At 52.8% G+C, this 23,949-nt stretch overlaps 1 protein-coding gene across 7 annotated transcripts in view; it reads right to left on the reverse strand.

Annotated features, from left to right (window-relative positions):
- CTXN1 (cortexin 1) overlaps nt 1-23,949 on the reverse strand; it is a 41,867-nt gene that overhangs the window by 7,379 nt on the left and 10,539 nt on the right. For 2 of the 7 annotated variants that reach the window (XM_074565697.1, XM_074565698.1), the window contains exon 2: nt 18,447-18,574. The exons of 2 other annotated variants lie outside the window; for them this stretch is intronic. Coding sequence is in view for 1 of the 5 variants with exons in the window: in XM_074565695.1 (XP_074421796.1) it covers nt 18,434-18,574 (141 nt within the window). In the remaining 4 variants the exon portion in view is untranslated. Of the gene's footprint in view, nt 1-866; nt 1,368-18,433; nt 18,575-23,949 lie in introns of those variants that run through there. 3 more of the 7 variants (XM_074565702.1, XM_074565695.1, XM_074565699.1) reach the window with 2 other exon arrangements.

Raw genomic sequence — 23,949 nt, forward strand, 5'->3', positions numbered from 1 at the left:
ACAGATGTCCCCTTGCGCTCTGAAGCCTGCTCACAACATCTCTGTTCAAGCACGTTCCACCACAAGGAACGGCGGGACAGGCAGGGACTCCAGCCCGGCACATCTGTACCCCAGACCCCAATGTAAGAGCTTGGCCAGTCTTCTGCTAAACCCTTCCCATGGCTAAGGGGAAGGCCACCTTCTCCACCACCGCTTCTCCAGACCCCGGCAGCCACCGCGGAGGGGCTCTCCCAGCAAGGCAGCTCTGCTGGGCAGGATGGCAGCCATGTCAGTGGCAGATGAGCAGAGCCCGGACATGGCGGGGAGCACCGAGCAGACCAGGCCATGGCAGGAACGCAAGACACTGCGTGCGAGGGATGCCCCATCCACTTTTTTTGCCAGACAAGGGGCCAACCCTTCAGCCAAGGGAGAGGTTTAGCCCAGCCCCTGCTAAGCATAGATGCTTGCCCCCAAATCCCAGGCTCTGTGATCCCCGGGGGAAGCATGGGAAGCCCGGCCAAGCGCAGGGCTCTGCAGCACACCCTCCGCGTGCCTCCTCTCCACGGTCATCCCAGCACACATGGAAGACCCACCACTGCCAAACCAAGAAGAAAATAACACCCTGGGAAAGGTTGCTCCCACCCATCCCACCCCAAAGCCCGGCCTCCTGCCCTCTCCAGCCAGACCTGATAACCGCCATCGGAAGATACACCGGACCCCAGCGCCAGGCAAAGGGCCACCCCCATCCCCTGAGCCCACCACCACCAGGGGTGGGGGGTCCCCAGCAGCCGAATGTGGAGGGAACCACCCCCCCCCTTGCACTCCCTGGCTCTGCTCCCCACGGCGTGAGCGCCGCAGAGGGGATGGGGACGGGGCAGGGACGGTACCTGGCTGCCTCGGGCTCCCGGCTCCATCACTTGCCATCTCCAGGGAAGGAGCAGCCGCCTCTCTCCTGGAGAGCGCAGAGGGAAGGCAGCTGCTCTTCACTCACGCTGGAGCGGGTTCCTATGGCGATGCAGAATCAATTATAATAAAAGGTGGAGCACAGCAATTGGAGAGGAGAGAAGTTTCGTGAGCTGCGTGCCTGGGAAAGCCAGACCGTGGGAGAGCGCAGGGCTGGGGGCTGAGCCTGCCCGTCCCCGGGCTACGGCTCCTGCATCCCTGTGTTCTCCCTCAAAAGCCCCTTCAATCCCCAGGACAACGTGCATCACTGCCCCTCCAAGACATCCAAGACCCTTGTCCTTCCACAGTGTGCCCATGTCTGTCCCAGACCCGTGGCGCCAGTCCTGGCAGCCTGAGGTGGTCCGGAGGAAGCCCAGCACCCCTGCAGGGCAGGCGCAGCCCAGCCATCCAGGCCACCGCCTGCTGCACCCAGGACAGGGGACTGTGCATCAAAGAGATGCTGGGGGTGCGCAGCTGGCCGTGAAGATGTCGGAGGGACTGCATAAAATCTCACCGCGCACCTTCCCACCCCAGGCTCGAGCAGGGGGTCCAGCTTTCTGGGATGCTTGCAGGGAGTCACACCCCGCTGGCAGGGAAACGTGCCCGGGCTCTGGGAGCTCTGCAGGAACCTGATTACATGCCTGGACCTGGACCAGGAGCCCAGCCCGGCCCTGCCACCCAGCAGTGCCGCACAAGCCCCCAGAGGATGAGCGTGCGTCGCCGGCTCTGGCTGCTGCCGCCTCCCACCGGCCTGCCCTCCCCACCTCCGCGAGCCAGACCTCTACCAGCAAACGCGAAAGATGCATTTTTTCCACTCTGGAGAAAGGCAACAGAAGCCTTGGAGCCTGATGAGATGCAATTTGGAGGAAGAACTAGCATCAGATGGTTGGTGACCACCACCAGGACAGTCTGGCCATAGGTTTGTTGCCCACACCCAGCACCGAGGGACATCCTCCAAGCTAAAAGATGCAGCAATTACAGGGTCCGAGCCCCTAACGGGAAGGGGTCGGCAGGTGAAAAATGACCTGCAAATAAATAGACTCGGTCACGCTACAAAAATCCCCAGGCTCTTGGCACTGCCTGGCTGTCTGAGCTCCTCCCAGGGCCTCAGCAAGAAGGATCTGGCCGTTTCCAGCCATTCCGGGAATATTTTCAGGTCAAGCCCTGGGAGCAGGATGCCCCTTTGAGCAGTTTCTCCCCTAAGCCATCACTATTTTGGCCACATATGGCTCATGGCACCTGCTGAATGGCCGATCGTGGCAAATCCCCATGAAAGAGAGAACAGAAGAGAGCTCAGGTCCTGGTGTAGAGGAGCCCCAAGGGGACAGAAGCAGGTAGGAAGAGGAGGAGGAAACTTCATGAGAAGGAAACCAGGGGGGACACCCACTGTTAGCTGCTCTGGGACTCATCCCTCCTCATCCAGGTGCTCAGGAGAGGACAGAAAAGACTCCAGCTGGCTGTCGGAGGCACCTGGAAATGTGGGTTAGATGCCAAGGCTGCACGTAGCTGCCGGGAGCTGATGCGATCCCTCGCCACGCTGCTTCCCCTTTTACAATTTCAGCGATTTCCCCAGCGCAAAAAATTCACCCTGCAAAAATTAATCACCAAACCATAAAAGCAAACTCCTCTACGTGTAACAGTACTGGAGGAGCATAACTGTGATCCCCAGCCCCTTCAGCACAGTGCAGCATGCCCCCGTCCTACAATGAGGTGATTCATTGTAAATATCTGGAAATAACCACCCAATTTCCTGCGCGATCTATCTTAGCCGCTAATTGAAATGTTTTTTTTTTTTTCTGAAAGGTGCCTACAGAGAGCATTCTCACGCTTAATCAGTGCAGGGAACGCTCACTGCCTGGGGCAAAGGGGAGACGGGACACATTAGTGGCCTCCCTGCAAAATTAATATTGCTTTGCTAGTCGTCCGTCCCCTGGCAGGACTGGGAGCGCGTGAGCGAGCAGCTCCTACAGGCCTTCACATCCCTGGGAAGAGACCTGGGAGCCTTTTGCGCTCTCTGGTTCCCTGGCTGTGGAGCCCTGTCCCCTGCAAGCCACAGGACCCGCTCGTGTCGAGGGTCCTCGGAGCCCCGCTGCTGACGGGTACCCACTGGCGGAGCATCCTCCGTGCAGTCCACCCCAACCCGACTCAGCCCAGTATAGCCCAGTCCATTCCGGCCCACCTTAGCCCAATCCAGCCTAGTCCAGCCCCGTCTAACCCTCCCTTTGGCCCCAAAGCCATGATTTTCCTGCGTCTCATGCACCATGATGAGCTGAGTAACTTGCCACCTCCTGAACATCCCGTCTCCAGGCCAGGATGAGACCTCTGAGCTGGTCACACACCAGCAGTGTCCGGACTCACCATGGCAGCTGATCCCTGAGATGACGGCAGGAGTTTTCATCATTCCCAGCTGTTGCTTATTTTCCAGACCCAAATTTCTGTGGCCTTCCCCTCGGCTCATTTACCCACCGCCCCATCCCTCTCCAAGTGACCGCATCTTTCCTGGTCACCCTTTGTCCCACGCTGTTGGGTTGTGAGGACAAGGGAGTGCAAACCAACCCCTCCCCGGGTGCCCCGGCACTTTGCACGCTTTCCGTGAAGGTCTGCTCCACCTTTTGCTCCTGTTTCTAAACCCTGTCTGTGGAGAGGGGTCCTCAGCGCCTCCCCCAGCCTTCCCCCAACCTCAGAAGCTGGGTGCCATGCACAGACCTGCTGTGGAGACCCAGGCTGCAGCCAGAGGGGACCGTCCCGTGCCCCAGGGCATCCTCTGTCCTTCTGTCCCGTGCCCCAGGGCATCCTCTGTCCTTCACTCTGTGTCAGCCTGTGACAGCAGCTCTGCTCCGTGGTGGAGACTGTGGCTGCATCCCAATGAGCTCCTGCTGATTTTATCTCCTTTAGGCTGATGAGGGTTGTTTGTGCAAACACAATTACTTCAGCCGAGGGCTCTCCATGAGCCCAGCCATCTTCTGGGCTGGGCAGGATTTCCCTTGCTGGGATCGCCTCCAGCCGCGCAGGCTGCGTCCGCAACACCGACCGGTCCCTTCGCGCCGAGTGAGAGCCAGGGGGAGCGGGAATACGAGTGCTGAGCGTGCAGGAGCGCGGCTCCCAGCCCACATCTTCCCAAAAAACCACCAGGAATGGCGTATCCGTGACCAACAGCACAGCCGGGTGCCGTGGTGTCAGTTGGGATGGCGTTAAGTTTTTTCACTAGCGGCTGGTGTAGCGCTGTGGTTTGGATTTGGGAGGAGAAACCCTTTCCGTAGCACACAGGTGGGTTTGGTTGTTGCTGGGCGCTCAAGGCCTTTTCTGCTCCTCACATCGTCCCGCCAGCGACGGGCTGGGGGGCGCAAGGAGTTGGGGGGGGGGACACAGCCGGGACAGCTGACCCCGACTGACCAGAGGGACGTTCCACACCATGGGACGTCTCGCTCAGGATATAAAGCTGGGGGAAGGAGATATAAAGGGGGGGGGGGGCATTCAGAGTGATGGCATTTGTCTTCCCGAGTCACCGTTACGCGTGATGGAGCCCCACTCCCCTGGGGGTCGGCTGGACACCTGCCCACCGATGGGAAGGAGTCAATTAATTCCCTGTTTTGCTTCCAGGCTTTGCGAGCACGGAGTCTGCTTCTCCCCTGGTTTGTTTTGCTGTCCTGCACCGATCCTCGCCCCTCGCAGCGCTGTGCCCTCTTCCCCCGTCCCTCAGCAGACAGAGAGGAGCCTGGAAACCTAAATCCAACTGCTCTAATACTTTTGTCTTGAATTTCCCCCCCTCCTCCTGAAGTCTCTGTTAAAAAGTACACACCGGGGGGAATCACTACGTGCGGAGCTTCCCTCTCTGCCCTCACTTCTTGGAAGGGTGTCAGAGCTAGAGGGTATCCTTCTGCCGGAGATTTTGCGTCTTACAACAACAACAACAAAAAAAAGCTGGATGAGCCTCAGGGAAAACTCGGGACACGAGTTCCCGGAGGCACATGGAAGATGCTGGCTTTCAGAAATATCGATCCTGATGCACTTCGGAGCAGGGATTTAATACCGCGCCGCAGCCGGCACAGGCACCGCCCCAGCGGAGCACCAGGATGGGTGGTCCAGGCTTTGGATTACGCTGAACTAATTGCACCGTGGAGATGGCAAGGGAGTTCGTGCTGCCTGGACTTGATAATTAAATGAGGTTCAGCCTTTGCATTATCTCACCACTCGGCCAAGCATTTTTGAAAGAAAAAAAGTGGAGTGTTCCTCTAATCAAAAATCTATTCACCTATGAAAAGCAATAAATCTCAGAAAGGGATCTAAGCACTTTTTTTTAGTGCTGACGAAGTGATATTGTAAAATACTGCAGTGGTTGCACTGGGTAAAACCCTGTGGCACGGAATGACTGTTTTTGTCTTTGAGGACAGTGACTGCAAACGCACACTTGGATGCGTCAGTTCAAGGCAAAAACAGTTGCCCACGGCTCAACGAAAACCATTCTTTATTCATGCAGGTTTCACCCTTTAAAGATTTTAATTTAGCTGCCAATGGCAATTAACAAAAATTAACTCGCGAGTTATTGGGAGACGGGGTTGCAGCAAGGGCTGCTTCAGAAGGGCTGGAGGACGCAGGAAAGCTCCTCGCCTCCCCCTGGTCTGAAGGCAACGTCCTGAGCCACCGCCGACTGCCAGGGAGCGAGGTCAGATACCCCCACTCCGTTTCTTAATGCCCTGAGACTGGCAGGGCTCGTGGCACTCTCCCATCCCCTTTCCTGGAAAGTACCGAGCGCCGACCTGAACCTCCCTTCCGAGGGCTGAGGACACATTTCTCAACGTGCTTGGGTGACAGCGAAGGAAGAGAGTGTCCTTTCCAGGGCTCATCCGAAGCTCTCAGGAGCAGCTGACTCCTCCGTAATGGCAGCTGATCAAGCAGAGAATGGTACCTCATTACTCTTCCCTGAAAGCCAAGTTCAGCTTTGCAAAGCTATTATGGATAACGTGAATGATGCTTCATAGTTGACCTGCTCTTTGGTACCTGCAAGTGCTGTGACCCCTCCCCGTGCAGCCCCGGCAGCTTCCAAGAGCTCCCTGAGAGGGGAGGAGAGGAACCATGGTCCTCCAGACACTCCAGCACCTGCAGAGTTCATGACCACGTCATCTCCAGGTCCTCTGCAGAGCAGGGACCGCAATAGTCACAGTCAGTCCCGGAGAGGACCAAGTCATGGTAGGGAAAGGCCATGGGGATACGGTTCCTAGGCCGTATCTTGGAGGGTGAACAGGCAAGTACAGTGCAAAGAGAGATGACCAGCTGCTGCGGGCCCCAAGCCTGCACATGCCCCATCTGGTTGCATCGCGTAAGACAGAAGCATCCCAAAGGTCTTTGCTCCCAGAGGCTGCTACTGCCACAACTTCTGCCTGAGAGACACACTTAGTCTTAAGAAAATGTAGAATAGATGTGTCACCAGCTGGGCTTTGTGTCACCAGCTGTGGCTTTGTCGGCTGGCATTGGTCAGTAGACTGTTGATAATGGACTATTGAGGTCTTCTACTTGATCATCTAAGTTTGACCGACTTGGTCCGTATAATTCTCTTGAAGACAAACTGCTCCACTGCCGGTAACCAAAAGAAAGAGCACAAGGGCTCACCTAAGTGCCTGACCCAAGGCTGGGCTGCAAATTCAGAGCTGTCACCAGACAAAGACCAAGCTTTAAGCAAACGTTCTCTGACTTTTGAAGCAGACCCTCCTCTGGGAAAAAGATCCCTTGGACGCCACACAGCCAAAGGCAAAGAAGCCCCTCCTGCACCCCCAGAAGGTGTCCAGAGAAGGGACTCCGCTCTCCTCACCGAGCAGCGATGCCAAGGGCTTGGCCAGGTTATTGGCAGCTGCTGGATTGAGTGCCCAAATCCACAGCTAAGGAATGTTATTGATGTTGCAAGGTCAAGCCACTTGAAAGCTGGGATTTGCCAGACAGAAGGTTGTCTCAGCCACTTTAATTAGCCCCCCTTCTGCGACAGCATTATGATACAGCAATTAATGGCAAAATCACTCACTATTTCTTCCTATGCCTGGGCAGCTGTTCAATGGCTCTGCTTATTTTCTTTTTTCAGTGTTTGGCCTTGCTGTTCCATGTGCTGCGTCCAGCCCTGTTTGGACTACAAGACCCCTCGCCATTGCTGTGGTGGACCCGAGCTCCAGGATTGCCGAAGAATCGCTCCCCCCGCCCTGGCCCAGCACAGAGAGTGAAGACAGACAAGGGGTTGGGAGGAATTTGTTGCTGGTTTCAGTCTCATCTCATCAGATGCATGAACTGACATTTTCCTCCCATGGACAAAAGTGGGCCAATGAAGAGGTAACCAGCAGCAGCACATCTTGTTTCAGGTTCTGTTCTAAAAGACAGAGGTTTTTCTTTGTGACAAGAAGGAAACATAAGTTTCCTCTGATTTCATTCAAGCCAAACTTTTCCTTCCAAAAAGAAAAATGTACCCTGCGGTAGCTCCACGGCAAGCTCTTGTTAACAGGTAGAGCTGGCGCCGTGACAAGCAATCAGGGTACGAGTTTACAAAAGAAGCCACTAGGCAACACTGGCTCTACAAGAGACAGGAAAATGAGGGAAAACCTGGTCTTTTTAGCCTAAATCTGATTCTTGGGACTGCTGAGGAAGACAAAGCTGCAGGAGCCCTGTTGCATGCGCCACGTTGCACGATGGAGCTGCTGAAGTCCTTGAAATCGCAGCTCTGCTCCTCCTGAGATGGGAGGTGGCTTTCATCCTCCTCCCCTCATCAGATGGTCAGGAACCTTCTCATTCCCAGCTCCGTTGTGTCCCACCCAGGTCCACACACGGATTCCCAGACTTGCTGGTCACCAGGGACCTTTCCCGCCTGTGTGGCACCGGCTGAGACCCACCATGTGCCCACGGCAGGACGGGGAGCGGGGCTGGAAACACCCGGCTACTGCGGTGCTGTGGGGCAGGGAGAGAGAGAGCACACCTACTTCCCTCTAATTAGTGTGAATCATTAAATAAAATGTCCCCTTCCTGACTTCAGCACGTGTTAGTGAAATAGCTCTATCAAAGCCGCCTTGTCAGGGGACAAGAAGTATCTTTCTGCTGGGATTATACAGCCGTGGAATTATCCCTTGCCTTTGACAAGACCAATTAATTACTTCAAAGTCATTTGCAGTAATAAATTAACTTCTCTTCTTTCCTCCCCGTTAAGCTGGAGCGTAGCTGCTGAGCAAATAGCGGTATCTGGGCAGGCACACGGTGCCCAGCTTGTCACCCCCGCGGCCGGGCTCTGAAGCAGATGAAGGCTGAATTTTTCTCCCTGGGGGTCTCTGCTGGGGTCCCTCAGCTCCCTGCCCGGACACGCTGCAGCTCTGCCGTCCTGGGCACCTCCAGGGTCTCCCTGTCCCTCCTTGTCACAGCCATGGATGCACACATGCTCTCCACCACCACCCCGAACAGGCATCTTCAAGCCGTTCATGTCCTTGCAGCCCAACTCATTCATGCAGAGGGGGTTTACCTCCCCGTTTCTACTCAGACACTGGATCAAATGCTCGGCACCAGTTAGATCAGCCCCAAAGCGTCCCCATATGTCCCAGCACTCCTCCCAGAGGTGATGGGCAAGGGTCCTTGCCTGGGGAATCTGTCTTGTGAACACTGGGTAAAGAGTGAGAGGCTGGAAGGACTCCAGAGGAGGCTGAGAAGGGGAACGGGGTCGTGGAGCAATAGTTTCTGGGGGCCCGGAAACACAGACAAACATAAGGAAGACACCCAGACTTTGAGTCCCAGGGAGAAGACTCTTGAGGTCTCTTCAGACAGGCCACTAACATGGGGAACTAGGAGCTGAAGTGAGACCAACAGAGGGGGAACACACCTACAGCCACAGACAACCAACCTCTGAAACAAATTCCTACAACTTTCAGTGAAAACCAGACATTTTCTCGTTCAGCCAGGGTGGCTTTACCAGTGGTTTTCTGACAGACATGCTGGTGACTGAAAAAGAGTGAATCATAGAATCATTTAGGTTGGAAAACACCCTTAAGATCATGCACGGCTGCTCCCGTCCAGCCCCATGCCTGATGGAGTATTCCATGGGTGTCTCCTGCCCCTTGCGTCTTGGCTGTGCAGAGGCAGGAAGACCCCTGGAGGACATGGGCACAGTCCAGGCAACACAGTCCATGGGCAACATCAACCAAGGTCCAGGTCTTGGTCCCACCAGCCACGTGAGGGCAGCCCTGGTGACTGTCTCTGTCAGACACTCATTGGCAGCAACTGAGTCGTCAACCCTGCAGTTTTCTGGTTTCTCTTTTCTTGCCATGGATTTACAAAAGTAGATTTCACACCCAGGCTAAGACAGGCTGTGTCCTTGACCCATCCTTGAAGGTACTGTCCGCTCGGGGAGACCCATCTGCCTGGCTCTGGAAATGGTTGTGTCAAACCCAGGCCCAGACTACAGCGAAGGGAGAAGCACCCGAAAAGCAACACGGTTTTCAGCAGATATATTCGCATGATGCGTCAGCCCAGGTGACATGGAGGCTCTGGGACACAAATTGTGTTGACACCTTCACTGGGACACATTAATCTGGTCCAAGATAATTCACGCCAAGAGTCTAGTGATAAAGAGAAGCGTTCCCTGAGCAGGCTCTTTCTGAAAGAATTTGTCACCATCAATAAATTGCTGGGAGATTTATTTCTGCTAGCCCTAAAACTGCACACAAAGTAATGTGATTTGTTCAAACTCTTTAACATGCTGTTCCCCTTGATTTAAAGTCTGTTGAACTATCTTTATTTTCTTAGCACATTATTAATTCAGATTCTGGCTCTGACGTGAAGGAACTGAGATGCCTCTAGAGTCTGTTATTTGGGGATGGAAGGAGGAAAGGGCAGATGGAAGGGCTTAGGCAGCAAAAAAGCAGCTCAGTGTAACGGCAAGCTGGGAATAAGCAAATGTTATCCGCATCTTGCACATCACTTCTTCATGCCTACAGCTTTGACCACATCAAGATAACCCAGCTCCAGAGCTCCCCAGGGGACTTTCATCCAAGACTACGTAAATGTATTTCACTCTCCTCAACTCTCTGACTTGCAATCTGGGCTCCAAGGCCAGGACAAGAAGTCTCTGAGACTGCACTGAACTTAACTGCTGGTGGACAAGAGCCATCTCCAACCCTTCAGGACAGTTTGCCAGGTTTTGCAAGACACCTGATCAGACTGTGCACAATTTAATGGACCTTTCCTCCACAGTAGCACCTCTGAGGCCCCTGGTGAAGAAGCTTATATGCTTTTAGCTAGGCTTTGTGCCACAAACTATGGTAACATCTCACCAAAACTGCCAGCTCCAGCATCAGGTTTCTTGCAAAAGCTGGCAAACTGTCCTGAAGGGTTGGAGATGGCTCTTGTCCACCAGCAGTTCAGCGCTCTGAACTATTTATAGAATCATAGAACGTGTTGGGTTGGAAGGGACCTCTAAAGGCCATCCCGTCCAACCCCTGCAGCGAGCAGGGACAGCTTGAACTAGATCAGGTCGCTCAGAGCCTCATCCAGCCTGGCCTTGAACGTCTCCAGGGATGGGGCCTCCACCCCCTCCCTGGGCAACCTGGGCCAGTGTCTCACCACCCTCAGTGTAAAGAACTTCTTCCTCATGTCTGATCTAACCCTGCCCTGCTCTAGTTTAAACCATTGCCCCTCGTCCTATGGCTCCATGCCCTTGCAAACAGCCCCTCCCCAGCTTTCCTGTAGGAAAAGTTTATCCTCAAAGTGTTATAAGTGTTATCCTCAAACACTTAACAGCCATGCCAGAACAAGAAGTGCAGCCACATCAGTGGGAAGGCAAAGCCACCTCCGGCAGGGTTCGACCCACACACGGTGCCTGTTGGACCCTCCTGATGCTTCACCGGTGCCATCGCTCTCTCAGCTCATCCAGCTCTCTCAGCCTGCCGGCTCCCACAGCATCCCGGCTCCGCGAGCAAGCCCGTGGCCAGCGCAGGTTGCCATGGCACCCGCAAGGTACCTTAACTGCATTGACATTAACTGCAAGGTTACGGCACAGCTCTTCTAATCACGCCGCTGGGCGTCAATGCCTGGCTACGGCCTGGCGCAGCTCCCGGGCGGAGGGAAGGTGCTCAGATCTCCATATACTTTACTCTCCCTTAACAGTGAGCAGAGCTCAGCGTGGGATCACTGCCATCTCCCTCACTAGATTTTTTTTTTTTTTTTTTTTGCCTTAAATCACTGATTCATATCCTCAGTCTTAATTGCATCATAACCCAGTTTTCTCTGGGAATCTATTCCAGGAGCAGGAGGGTGCCTAATATAAAGATACTGGAGGGACTGCATCTCCCAGAGGTGCAGGCATCATCGCGGTGAGGGCTGGTGCCAGCAGAATGTGCCTATCAAAGTATCGTCGTGCAAAAGGGCCTTGATACGTACAGCAACGTGCTCGAGGAGCTAAGAAACAACCCCAGTATTCCCCAGCATTACCCAGTTCTCCCAACCATGATGGTTCTGCTCCTGTGCTCAGCACTGGTGAGGCCACACCTTGAGTATTGTGTCCAGTTTTGGGCATGTCAATATGAGAGAGATCTCGAGGCGCTGGAGCGAGTGCAGAGGAGGGCAACGAAGCTGGTGAAGGGCCTGGAGAATAAATCTGATGAGGAGCGATTGAAGGAGCTGGGACTGTTGAGTTTGAGGAAGAGGAGACCTCATTGCTCTCTACAACTACTTGAAAGGCCATTGTAGAGAGGTTGGTGCTGGTCTCTTCTCACAGGTCATTAGTGATAGAACAAGAGGGAATGGGTTCAAGCTGCAACAGGGGAGGTTTAGGCTGGACATTAGGAAAAAAATCTCCCCAGAAAGAGTGGTCAGACACTGGAATAGGCTGCCCAGGGAGGTGGTGGAGTCACCATCCCTGAATGTGTTTAAGAGCCATTTAGATGTGGGTTTAGGGGATATGGTGTAAGGGAGAACTCTGTAGAGTGGAGCTGATGGTTGGACTCGATGATCCCAAGGGTCTTTTCCAACCTAAATGATTCTATGATTCCTCAGGATCACCCAGGGGAAACCACAGGCTCCAACACATCCACCCAACATCTGATGACGATGTCCTGTGGACACCGGAAACTGCAGGGATCTACAGCTCTGTGGACTATGGTTCCTTTTCCCAGAAATTCTGCCATACCAATGAGAGAAGAGTCAGAGAGTTTGGACTTCAGTGAAAAGCTCTTCAACAAAGGGGAGGGAAGCTGGTACCTTATTTTGCTACAGATTACCTAGAAATCACGGGAGAGGCAAACCTCACTGGCAGATGGACCAGCTGGGTCACGGCGGGCACAGATGTCCCGGCTTTGCTGGGTTTCAGAGCGAAGGGCTCCTGCGTTCACCTTAACTGCTCTGGGAGCCGGAGCTGCAGCCAGGGGGACAGAGGAAGGATGCCAATTCAGAGAGAGAGCCAGGCATGGGGCCAGTGGGAGCAGCTTGGTTGAGCTGAGCATCAGTCTGAGAGCTAACACATCGTCATCAGCGGGACTAGACAATCTGTGCCGTGTCTCCCTTGGAAAACCAGTGCTTAAAGTCAGGAATCTTTAGTTGGGGTTGCTAATGACTGTGTTGAGCCAGGATATGTGATTACAGGCTATCGGTCACTCTCCTTCTCTTTCTGGAGAACAGCAAATATAGTTCCTGGACTGAAGAAAGAACAACAGAGACACGAGTTCTCTGTGTCCCGCTACAACAGCGCTCAAGGTTTCTGAAGTAAGCTGGGAACAAAACAAAGATGTATATGTGAAATAAGAGAAGATGCTGCAGCTTTCACAGAGTATGACCACAGCAGGCAAGCTGACAGTCCTCTTCAAGAAGATCGCTGTTTGTAGAAAGAAATTCCATTTAATGTCTTCTACCAGGATGTCAGCAAAGCACTTGGTATGGTGAGAAGTCTCTAGTCGGGCTGGGGGTGACAGTGAACGAAGTAGGATGAGCTGTCAGCCAGCAAAGAAGATGTGAGGGGGGGTTGCTGAAAAGGGAGCGTGGAGAGATGTTTCTAATGGAGTTCCTCGTGGCCCATTCCTGAAGACTGACCGCATCTAAGTTCTGTTACTGGGCAGACGTAACCCAGTAAGAAATTTTCTTGAAAAAAAAATATGGTAGATGGAGTTTGAGAGGCATCATCGAGGCCATGGAAGACTTGGGCATCACTGGAAAGATCATACGGTCATCGAGAAGCCTAAGCTATAAAGAAGAGGGGATCTGAAGAACAAGGATAATGAGATGAGAGAAGCAAGAAGGGTAAGGTTTTACGAGCCCTCATCTGGAAATGTGTGTGCAGGTCCAAAACATCGTGTCAAACAGGGCTGGATGCAGGAAAAGCTGTGCGGGTCATCAATGGGATGTGAAGTTTTATGATAGGAGACCAGAAGAGCTCAGCCTAGTGAAAAAAACAGCAGAGAGGTAATGACTGCTGTCTAAAAAAGAAACTGCTAGGGAATAAGGAGAAGAGAGGGAGAAGTGCCATTAAATATAAAGGCCAAGAGTAGCTCAAACACACCGTCCTAGGCCGGCAGGGAAATATTTCAGCTGGAATGAGGCAGCACTCTTCCTCATCCTGAGGACATCCTGACCTGGACACAGGAACGCCCATCTGCTCACCAAAACAGATTTTCTGGTGTGGCAGCAGTGGTTACATACAGCTGCTTGTCTGGACGCTGCTGGGTCTCTCTAGGTACCTCCCAAGGCCTCGGAGACACTGATGCTGGCTGCTACCCAGAAGCTCCTGAATCAACCCAACTGACCCATCTAAACCACCTGTAGCAGACAGCAGGTTTGGATGTTCCTACGTTGAGCTGTTTCCCCATTATCCACCTTCAACGTCTGCGAGCAGATGGCACTCCAGACCCTTGTCAGCAAAGATAAGGAACTCAGGAGCATAAAACAGATGCTGAAAGCTTCACTGACAATACTGTAGCAGTGGAAATAAAATGTAGAAGGTCACAGAGGAAAAGAGACAACCCTAGTTTTGTTCTAGGGCTGGGGGTACAAAGCACCTGCAATGTCTGCTTGTCCAGAAGAAGCTGCTTCTCTCCTGAGGGTCTTCTAGAACCACAGCAGCATTGCATTCAAGGATGGCTGCATCTCTACTGGGACCACAGAGCTGCACGCACCAGCACAGGGTCGGTCGGCAAGGCCACCATGGGGACACAGGAGCTGCCACCAAGCCATGAGCAGGGCTGCTCTGGGGCCCTCCCCAGTGTTTCCAGCTCTCCTCCCAGGTGGCCAGGAGCAGGTGGAGGAGGACAATGAGCATCCTAGTCCCTGGTCGGTTGGGCGAGTTCCCCCTGTGCACGCTCCATCTGCGCAGCAAGAGTGGCTTGGACAAGAGCCAGCGTGCAGAAAATGAGAAGCAGATGTAATCTCAGCAGAACAGGAACCAGGGGACACAATTAGAATGACTGTCTCAATAATTAAAACACCCTAATGAGCGTGCTGGCAGGGAAGGTCTCTGCCACTACACTGCAGGTGAGGAACTGATGCAGTGCCATCTCCTCGGGACCCAGACTTGGCATAAGGAGGGCCAAAATCCACTCGCCGAGCTCCCCGGAGCTCTCTAGAGGGATGCCTACCGCAGGTCTTCCCTGCCTGTCCTAAAACATGGATTTGCAGTGCAGGAGTCAGACTTTCAGGCTGCAACCCTAAGCATCCTACAGCTGCGACAGCTTTTTAGGAGGAGAGGGAGAGATGGCTCCATCTCAAGGGAGCACCTTGGCCGTGAGAGCAAGAGGGATGTGCAATCAAGGTGATACAAGGAGATTAGCTCCCCACAACACCAATAAAGATGTTCCCACAGGTGGCCCTCTCTGAGCAGGGGAGGACAAGGGAGAGGTGAAACCAGATCCAGGAGCTCAGTGGATGAGTGGATCCAAAGGCAGGAGCGGGACTTGTGTCTGCTCAGCCCATGGCTGAGCTCGGCAAAGGAGAAGGAAAGCCACTGAAAGAAGAAGAAAATGCAAAGCCAGGGTTCTCCAAAAGCCCAGCATCACACCCATGCTGGTTTCCAATTTTCAGGTCCTTCAGGCAAGAAGTACTTGCCAGTTCTCACCATTTCCTCGTACCTCTTGTGATGCCAGAAGTCTCACAGCGAGCCTCTGCCTCTGAGGTCACAAGAAGATGGGGGTTTTTTTAATAAATAAATAAAAAGAAGCATCACCAACTCTCAGAGTCCAGCTAGGAATATGAAACAAAGCTGAAGTAGGCCACAAATAATCATTCAATAGATTGTTTTCCGTATATGTGTGCATATATATATATCTCCAAGTGAATGTCATGAATCTGAAGTTCTTAACCTGCCCCGAGGTAATTCCTCTTCGTAGCAGATATTGAAGAATTGTTTTGTTCTTTGAAAACTGCCTGTGCTGTTGGTAACTGAATAATATCCTTAAAACCTGCACCTGTACTTAGCCTGAGCTTATTTAGCTTCATCTTTCAGCCACTGTGCTTAGGTACACCTTTGCTGGGTAGAGCAAGGTGGTTCTCCAGCAAGGCTTTAGTAGCCTGTGGCTAGGACACCTCTCATAACCCAAGCTTTCGCTGTCAAGCCTCTGTTTCCCATCTTCACTCATCAGTCACTTTTCTCCACTGAATTTTCTCTGATTTATTAGCATCCTTCTGATCAGCCCCGGTGACTAATGGCAGTAAAGTCATAGCCCTACTGTTGCTCCAGACTGCAGTTCTCCAGCCAAGGATCTCATTTGAGTGTTAGTCACGGCCGCAGGCTGGAAGTCCAGCTCCCATTCAGTATTCACCCTGCTTCCCCGAACCTCTTTCGTTTTTAACAAAACACACCCCGTTGGCTGGGTGCACCTGCTGAAGGAGCGATCCAGCTCTCTATATCACTGACCTGCCATCTTAATTACACACATACGGCTCCCCCTGTCTCTACATCCACCCAATTATTTTTTTTCCAGAGATCACATTTTGATTTTCTGCCAGGCCATTGCTCATCGAGGAGAAGCAGCCCTGCAGAACCCAGCTGAGTCTTCGGTGCTGCTCTACCCATGGTCGTTACCTCTCAGACCTATTTCTCACCCTGTATCAATACATTGCACAAGTGTCCGGGCCAGAGTAACCACCCAACCTCTGCTTTTGGTGCCCTTCCAGCAGAGCATCAGCCCAGCCCCTTGAAGTCCATCAGTTTGAAGTCCTCCAGCTGTGAAAGAACCTAACCCTCGCTGCATCCGACACGGGTTCTTATGGCAGATACCATGGGATACCTGTGGCACGATGCCATCACCGACTGGGCCTAATCTCACATTTTAGCTAAAATGCAGACAGGAAGGGTTCATCTTCGGCAGTTTCCCCATCGTGCCCTGGAAAACAATCTGAGGAGATTTGGGCTGAATAGTGGACGGTGCGGTGGGTGAAAAACTACACGGACTGTCGGGCTCAAAGGTCGGTTGTTTAAGCAGAACAGACAGTTGATTGCAAGTGATGTTTACATCTGCACCAGCATTGCCCTGGGAAAATCTCAAAACCTCAGAAAGCTGGAGGAAAGAACTAGCAGAAACCTCAGCAGATACAAAGCCCTGCCACCGCGCCAGAATAACGCCGTACACCAGGACCAAAGGGCTGGGAAGCAGATCCGCAGCCGAGAACACGGAGGTCCTGGTGGACATTTTGGCCAGGAGTCAGCTGTATGCCCTTGAGGGGATGAAGGCCAAGTGCTGTATGATGTAGGGGAGGTGTCAGCTGAACCCATCAACCAAAACACGGGTGAAGAGAAGAGCTCCACTGGAGAGTGAAATGAGGGAGCAGTAGAGAGGGCAGAGGGTGCCGGAGCTAAAGGACTAATTTCCAAGAACTCTGACAACCAGTTAAAGCCTCCAGAAGTGCCGCTGCCCTGGGACAGCACACAGCAGCACACCTCCCTGTGGCCAGGACCAATTCTCCTGCCCCTTCCAGAAGTCCCAGTCACTTCTTTGCTGGTCAGAGTCCAACAGGGTGGGAAAAACTGTCTTTTGCAGAAATGGCTTGCACGCAGCAGCTGAAAAACAGGCTTTGTCTCACATTTCTGATTATCACTTAATAGAAGGAAATGACCGAGCCTAACAGAAACTGGCAGACTATTATTGGGGATTATTTGATTCCTTTGCTAAACTGGAGCTCTGGCCAGCTCAGAGCCCCTTCCAGGCCCCTCTTTGGGCAACAAACCCCTGTATTTTCTGCTCTGGACAAGTCTGAATGCGGGAGGAGGTGTAGGGACAGGACAAGAGCACATCTGGGGACAGGGCTGATGTCCTCAGAGACCCCGGTGCAACCAGCCTGATGGCAGGTAAACAGTTCCACATGTAGGTTCCCAGAATGAAACATTCCCATTGTTCACAGGAAGGAAACTGGTCCCCTACTTCAGCATTAAACTTTGTAACAGAATGTTGTATAAGCAGATCCCTGTCATTTTCATTAACATTCGAAACTGAATGCTTCCACATAGAAAAGAAAACAGCATTTTTTTTCCCCCCTCAAAGTTAACATTTTCCCGTGGAAAATATTGACCCAAACATCAGGATGCTGATGAAAATATTGCCAGGAAATATTCATCCCGAGGGGTCTCGGGAAATTCAAGCCCTCTTCTAGCACCGCCATTCATTCACCGTGTCCTGGAGAAGCCCCTCTAGGTCAGGAGTGGGTCCACCAAAGGTGGGGAAGGCGTCCTGCAGGTAGGCACCCTTGAGCAGGTCGACCATACAGCACTCCAGGTTAGAAAGGGATGAATTTTCCCTGTTTTCTCAAAGGTAGCAGAGGCCACATGTACCAAGCCTGACTGCGTGGACGACCTCAGAAAGGGGCCAGAGAGACCTCGCCTTGCAGGGACCCAGCTTTGCTTTGGCCTTGTGAACGTGGCCCGTCCCCTTCCCAGTATCGAAAGCTGCGAGTGAATCGTTTGAAGAAGCTGGGTAATGAACTGACATTGAGTAAGCATTCGTTATTGGGAGCGTGTGACTCATTACAAATATTTAATGATGAGTTCATCGGAGCAAGACCTTAGCACATCCCTCAAGCTCCCTTCAGAAGAGCTGAGAACCAGCTCATACCGCCACAGTTCCTCCTCCAAATACCCAAATCCAGCCCCAAGAGCACCTGCAGACTCCAAACACCCCCAGACACCGACACGGAGCACTCTCTGTACCCACCACGCAGCCTCCATATGCACGCAGGCATGCGACATGTGTGCCATAGATACCCCACCTCCACACTCACCCTCTCCTCCCCCACACACCGATGAGCACACACGAACACTCCGGTATTCCTGCACAGATTTTTACTCCTTGGACAGCCCAGACCAACTGATCTGCCCCCAAATCCTTCATTTGATCCAGGACCCCTGGGGTTTTTTTCTTCCTGAGTGTCTTCTATAAGACTGGACCCTCCCGTCCTTGGGTCTTACATCTCATTTGCCTTCCTCTGCACAATACATAGAGCATCCCAGCACATCTCACTGCCTCCTCCCGGGCTTTTCCCAACAAGCTGAGGTCTCAGGGATTAGAAAAATGTCTTTTTGGCCTACTTGTCGCTCCCACCTTGAAGACAACTTCTTGGATGCTGGGGACTGCTCTCTCTCCAGGACCTTTACACACCATCCACGGCCACGCGCAGCACGAGAGCTTGCAAGTTCAGACGCAGCAGGGGCTGGTGTCCAGGGGACCTTCTGCAGGGAAATGAAGGAGGAAGATGGGGAACGAATCTAGGCATTCTCCACAGTCAGCCAGTGCTTCTCCGTATTTTTTTTCTTTTTTGGAATTTGCATTTTTCCTCATGTTTTTAATAGCCATTAAAAGAAGATGGGGTACATGCCTTCCATCAGCACAAATACAGGGATAAGTTTATGAGATAACCGCCTAAAAAAAAAGAGTACGAGTGTTTATGCTCTGTGCAAACAATACACAGAAGTGCTGACTAATTCTTATAAGATGGTAAGTAACTGTATTATTGTTAATTAGCAATTAAATGACTTGGTAATTTCTTGCATTTAAATAGTAATGTAAGTACAAACAATGCTAAGCAAATCAGATCTTTGGCATTTAATTACCAGGCTCTTCTATGAATTATTTAGCAAGTGGGCAAATACGCTACTCCCAAGAAATCCATTGCTGCAATTAAGTGATTTTTAAATTATTTCTTTGTCTGGGTTGGTGTCTTGCCTGGCACCATTCATGCGCAACAGCAGTGCCTGGGTATTTCTGGGGATGGTGGAGCTGAATTCCCCAGAAGAACGATCCAGGCTGGCCGTGGGATTGCCTACCCCAGCCTGCCCAGCACCACGGGCGGATGGCACCACCAAAAATCGCGAGTAGCTACCCGAAGGCTATCCTCAGGAAGGTTCTAAACAAGGAACATCCTGGATTCGTGAAAACACCAGGATCTCCCACAACCACCTGCCCCCCAGCGCTGAATTAAGTCCAAGGATGCTCAGAACAGCCACTTGCTTTGTCAAAATGCAGCTGAAGGGGATTCTCCCAGAACTCCCTCGTTGCCAATCTGCATCTCACTCATATCTAACCTAAATCTCATTAGCTCCAAATTAAACTGATCGCTTCTCATCTTGTCCCAGCAGACGCAAAGAACAATTGATCACTTTATAACAGCTTTATGTGCTGGGAAGAGTTCACTCCCTTTCTTTGCTAATCAAATTCAGCTCATTCTGTCAGCCCTCCTGGTCCTTCTTAACTCTCTCAAGTCTCAAGCTTTCGCCGGTGGGGTGGGAGCAACTTTGGGAATGCACAGGGCTCTGCAGAGGGATGTATCCCAAGCAGGGAACCAGCTCGCCCAGGAAAAAACTCTGCCAAGGCTTCCTCTTCCCACCCTTCTACGTTGCTTCCCAGTTTCGGCGCTTATTGCTCAGGTCTGGTGGCATGTGGGACAACCCAAGAAGATTAGAATTGCAAGAGGAGCATCCCATCCCATCCCATCCCACCCCAACCCCATCCCATCCCGCACTGATCCTGCTTGGTGGAAGGGCGCTGACTCTGCTTTCCCTGGGACGCGGCCAGGGCTGGGTTGCAGGACACCGCGCAGAGAGAAGGTTCCTTCTGAGGGCAGTCAGAGGGGAAAAGTTGGAGCCCGGCAGAGTCTGCTCCGGGCCTGAAATCGGATCATTTCTCTTCCTCCTCAGATCATAGCATCACCACCAAGCCCCAGCGCTTGCCCAGGCAGCGTGTTCCACTACAGCTCAGGTTTCAGAGGGAAATAAGTAACATTAACAGAGGCAGCTTTAAATTAAAGCGTTGCCCCCTCAGGTGGTACCCCCTCAGCCCTGCGCATCAGCACATGCTTCCAAATCAGCAAACGTCTCCTTGAGGACTCGAATTATTCAAGCCATTTTGGCAAGATAGCTCACGCTTTGCCCAAAGATGCTCCGTGTATCCGTTCCAGCAATGGCAGCATGTGAAAACCATCCCCTTTTGCTGCTCTGGGCTTCCCATCCGCCAGCGGGCAAGAGCACGCCGGAGAAGGAACAAGGAGGGATGGCACGGGGTGCTTTTCCTGGCAAGGGCTCTGCCTTCTCACCCCTGAGCTCAGCCCAAGGTAACAGCAAAAACAAGGGCTGTGGCAGAGCAAGCTCCTGGGGAGTTTTTGTGATTCCTTTGCTCAGCAACAAGGAACTGTGCCCAGTTCTGGGCTCCCCGGTTCCAGAAGGACAGGGAACCGCTGGAGAGGGGACAGCAAAGGGCTGCCAAGATGGTGAGGGGACGGGAACACCTCTCTGATGAGGAAAGGCTGAGGGATTTGGGGCTTTTCAGGCTGGAAAAAAAGGTGACTGAGGGGGATCTTATCAAGGCTTAGAAATACTGAAAGGGGGGGTGTCAGGAGGATGGGGCCAGGCTCTTCTCAGTGGTGGCCGGGGACAGGACAAGGGGTAACGGGCACAAACTTGCCCATGGGAAGTTCCATCTCAAGACGAGGAGGAACTTCTTTGCTGTGAGGGTGGCAGAGCCCTGGCACAGGCTGCCCAGAGAGGTGGGGGAGTCTCCGTCTCTGGAGACATCCCAACCCCGCCTGGAGGCGTTCCTGTGCCCCCTGCTGTGGGTGACCCTGCTGTGGCCGGGGGCTGGAGGAGATGATCTCCAGAGGTTCCTGCCAACCCCGACGTTTTGTGATTCTGGGACTGGAAGGGACCCAGAAGCCCACCAGCCTGGCCTGCTGCAATCAGAGGTTGTACAAATCCTTCCAGAAATGGATCCTGCTTTGTTAAACCCGGCTCAGCCTCTGTTCACCGAGGCTGTTCCAAAACCCATTGTTCAGATGGGCTGGTTTCCAGCCAGAAGGTGTTCATAGTAAGGTTGTTATCCTTGCTTTTCCACCAGCACCAGGCGTTGCCTGCCCTTGCCCGTTATACCCCTGCCCATTGAAGATGGTGGTCAGACCCTTTTTTGTCCTCAATTCACTAAAGAATATTTCTTCTGTCCTGGGACTGGCTCTCCTCAACCCTAGTCTCCCAGACCACTCTGTCTCCTGCCTCTGCTGTCCTACATAATTCTGGGTTTTGCTGTAACACCCAGAGCTCCACAGAGCCTGCAGGGGGTAGTGCTGGGTCCAAGGGCCAAGCCTGCAGGAGCCACACCAATACCCCAGCCCAGGGTTGCTGCTGGCCCTTCTGCCACTTGCTGTGAGCAGGCACCAGGAGGAGGAAGGAACATGCCCTGGCGAGGGGTCTTCAACATCTGTCCTTGTGCTAAGGACCACAGTGGCTTAGGTCCACCACAGTGTAGCTAAGAAGTCCACACCCTCCACCCAAGCCATGATCTGGCCACTATTGGCATCTACACAGTATCTGAAACATCTCCTGGAGCTCCTGACATCTAAAAAGCAGACACCCATGACCATTCCCCATCCTGCCCACACTGGGCTCATCGCACCATTTCTCTTGGGTGTGGTGGGGGATGAACATCCACAGCTCAGGACACACATGGCTGCAGCCCACCCGATCCTGCTGACATCTTCAGGCGGCCAAGCCATAACCCAATTTGGGGAGCTTGTTACGGTGCTGGGGAACTCATCTGTAGCTCACCACCTGTGTCCAACTCCTGGACCCTGGGCTGCATCAGAAAGGGCACAGCCAGGAGGTAAAAGGAGGCAACGGCTGAAAAGAGGGGAACACTCATGAAACCACATATGGGCACTGTGTCCCATCAACCTTTGGTTGAACCCAGGACTCTTGGTATTAAGATCACAAAGCTCCTGTTCTCCAAATGAGAAGTCCAGCCCTGCTGCTGACTCACAGACCTATTCAGAACTTCTCCACTGGGCAGGACTATCCCATCCATTCCAACAGGGGCAGTTCTGGCTTCAGCCCAGCTCCAAGTGGCTCCTGCCAAACTCAGAAGGTAGCGAGAAGAGAAGAGCAGCCAGGAAAGGGCAGGTCTGGAGGGGGCACAGCAGACAAACTGCATAGACAGAGCCCTAAAAAGAGGCAAGATGATGGAGGAACATATTAAGAGCTTCCTTTGCCATGGGTTTGACAAGTGGTCTCCAATCCATCATCCTCACACGATAATAAATCCGAAAGGAGAATGAAATTTTCAGATGCCAACATGGGGTAATTGCTCTCATTAAGGAACATCACAGGAAAAAGCGCAAACACCCTGCCTTTGGCAGTTCCGTGCTCTGGAATTTATACCCTCCACCCGTAGAGTTCAGAGGCAAACGGAAGCAGGAGAGGGAGGGGAGAAAAGTGAAGGCAAAACCTTGCTGGAATTGCTCTACCTCTTCCACAAAGCATCGCAACCGTTAACAGACCTGCACAGTTTGCATGTGAGGGCTTCCCAGACAAACCACCTGCAGTCCCCTGGTAGGCTTTTAAGTTGGAGAATATCCCTCCAAATTTTTGCGGGCAGGTGCATGACATTGCAGGACCAAGCAGAAGACCAGGGGAGCTGAGGCAACCAACAGCAGCGAGCCCAGAACAGAGCTCCTCCTCCGCAGCCCCAGAACCTCTCCCGTCAGCTGAGATGAGCTGATAAAAATGCAGATCGATTCCAGGGCCAGGTCTTCAGCTCGTGTAAATCGATGCTGTTCCCGTGACTGGAGCAGATTGCTACTAACTCAAAGTAATGGTATCTACCATCGGCAGCAGGAGACACAGAGCTGCAGGAAAACAGGGTATCCCATTTCTGCTTCCCTTAGGGAAGGTGCTAATCAAATCTCACTTCTGCCACGCTTCCCAGCATCTGAAGCCCTCCTCTAGCCCAACCAGTGCTTCCACAAGCCCTGCAGACACTGGAACTGGGAGCTGCTGCGTGGATCAAGGTGGCTGCCCTGGGGTTGTGGAGCCTCTTGAGTCTAACTGGATTCAGAGCCTGCTCCAGGGATGGGCTGGGGGTGGACATAGCTGATGTATAGCATGAGAAACCAACTGCAAGACGTACGGAACTAAGGCAACCATGAACCTGCTACAGACACAGCACTGCCCTGGATCACAGCAAGGGCTCGAGCAGATTGCTCTGACCCATCATCATCGTCATCTCCCTACCCCCGGCTGTAGCCAAAGCTGCCCATGACTTCTCCAGTGTATGACACCATGGCCAAGGAGGCATCTGTGCTGGAATGGTGGGATGAGGACAAGAGGACATCTGGGCTAAACCCTCCTGCCTGGGTGATGTTTTTTTAGTGCTCATGGAGGCCCAGGACCTTGCTTTTGTCATCCCCTGTCTACAGTCACTCAGATATCCACCCAGCACAAGGCAAAGCTCTCCAATCCCTACTGTGAACTTAGTCAGCAGTACACAAGACAGCCCCCATCCTTGATGCTGCCTGCTCTAGTCATCTGCTGTTGGCAGATATTTTGGTGCTAATGAACCCTGGCAATCTTCTAGAGGCACCAAAAGGTCACCTTCAGTCCAGGAAGAGTTTGCTGGCTCCTATAGATTCAGCCGTCCTGCTACCATTGCCAAAGAAAGCCCTACAACCGAGTCACTCCCCCCTGCCCTAGAGCTGGTAGGAGACTGTCAAGACGTTAATTTGCAGGTACTTTTTGGTTGGTGCCCGAGGTCCTGCACAATTCGCCGGACGCCCACCAGAGCCCTC

This window comes from Larus michahellis, chromosome 23 (genome assembly GCF_964199755.1).
Source record: "Larus michahellis chromosome 23, bLarMic1.1, whole genome shotgun sequence".
NCBI classification, from domain to species: domain Eukaryota; kingdom Metazoa; phylum Chordata; class Aves; order Charadriiformes; family Laridae; genus Larus; species Larus michahellis.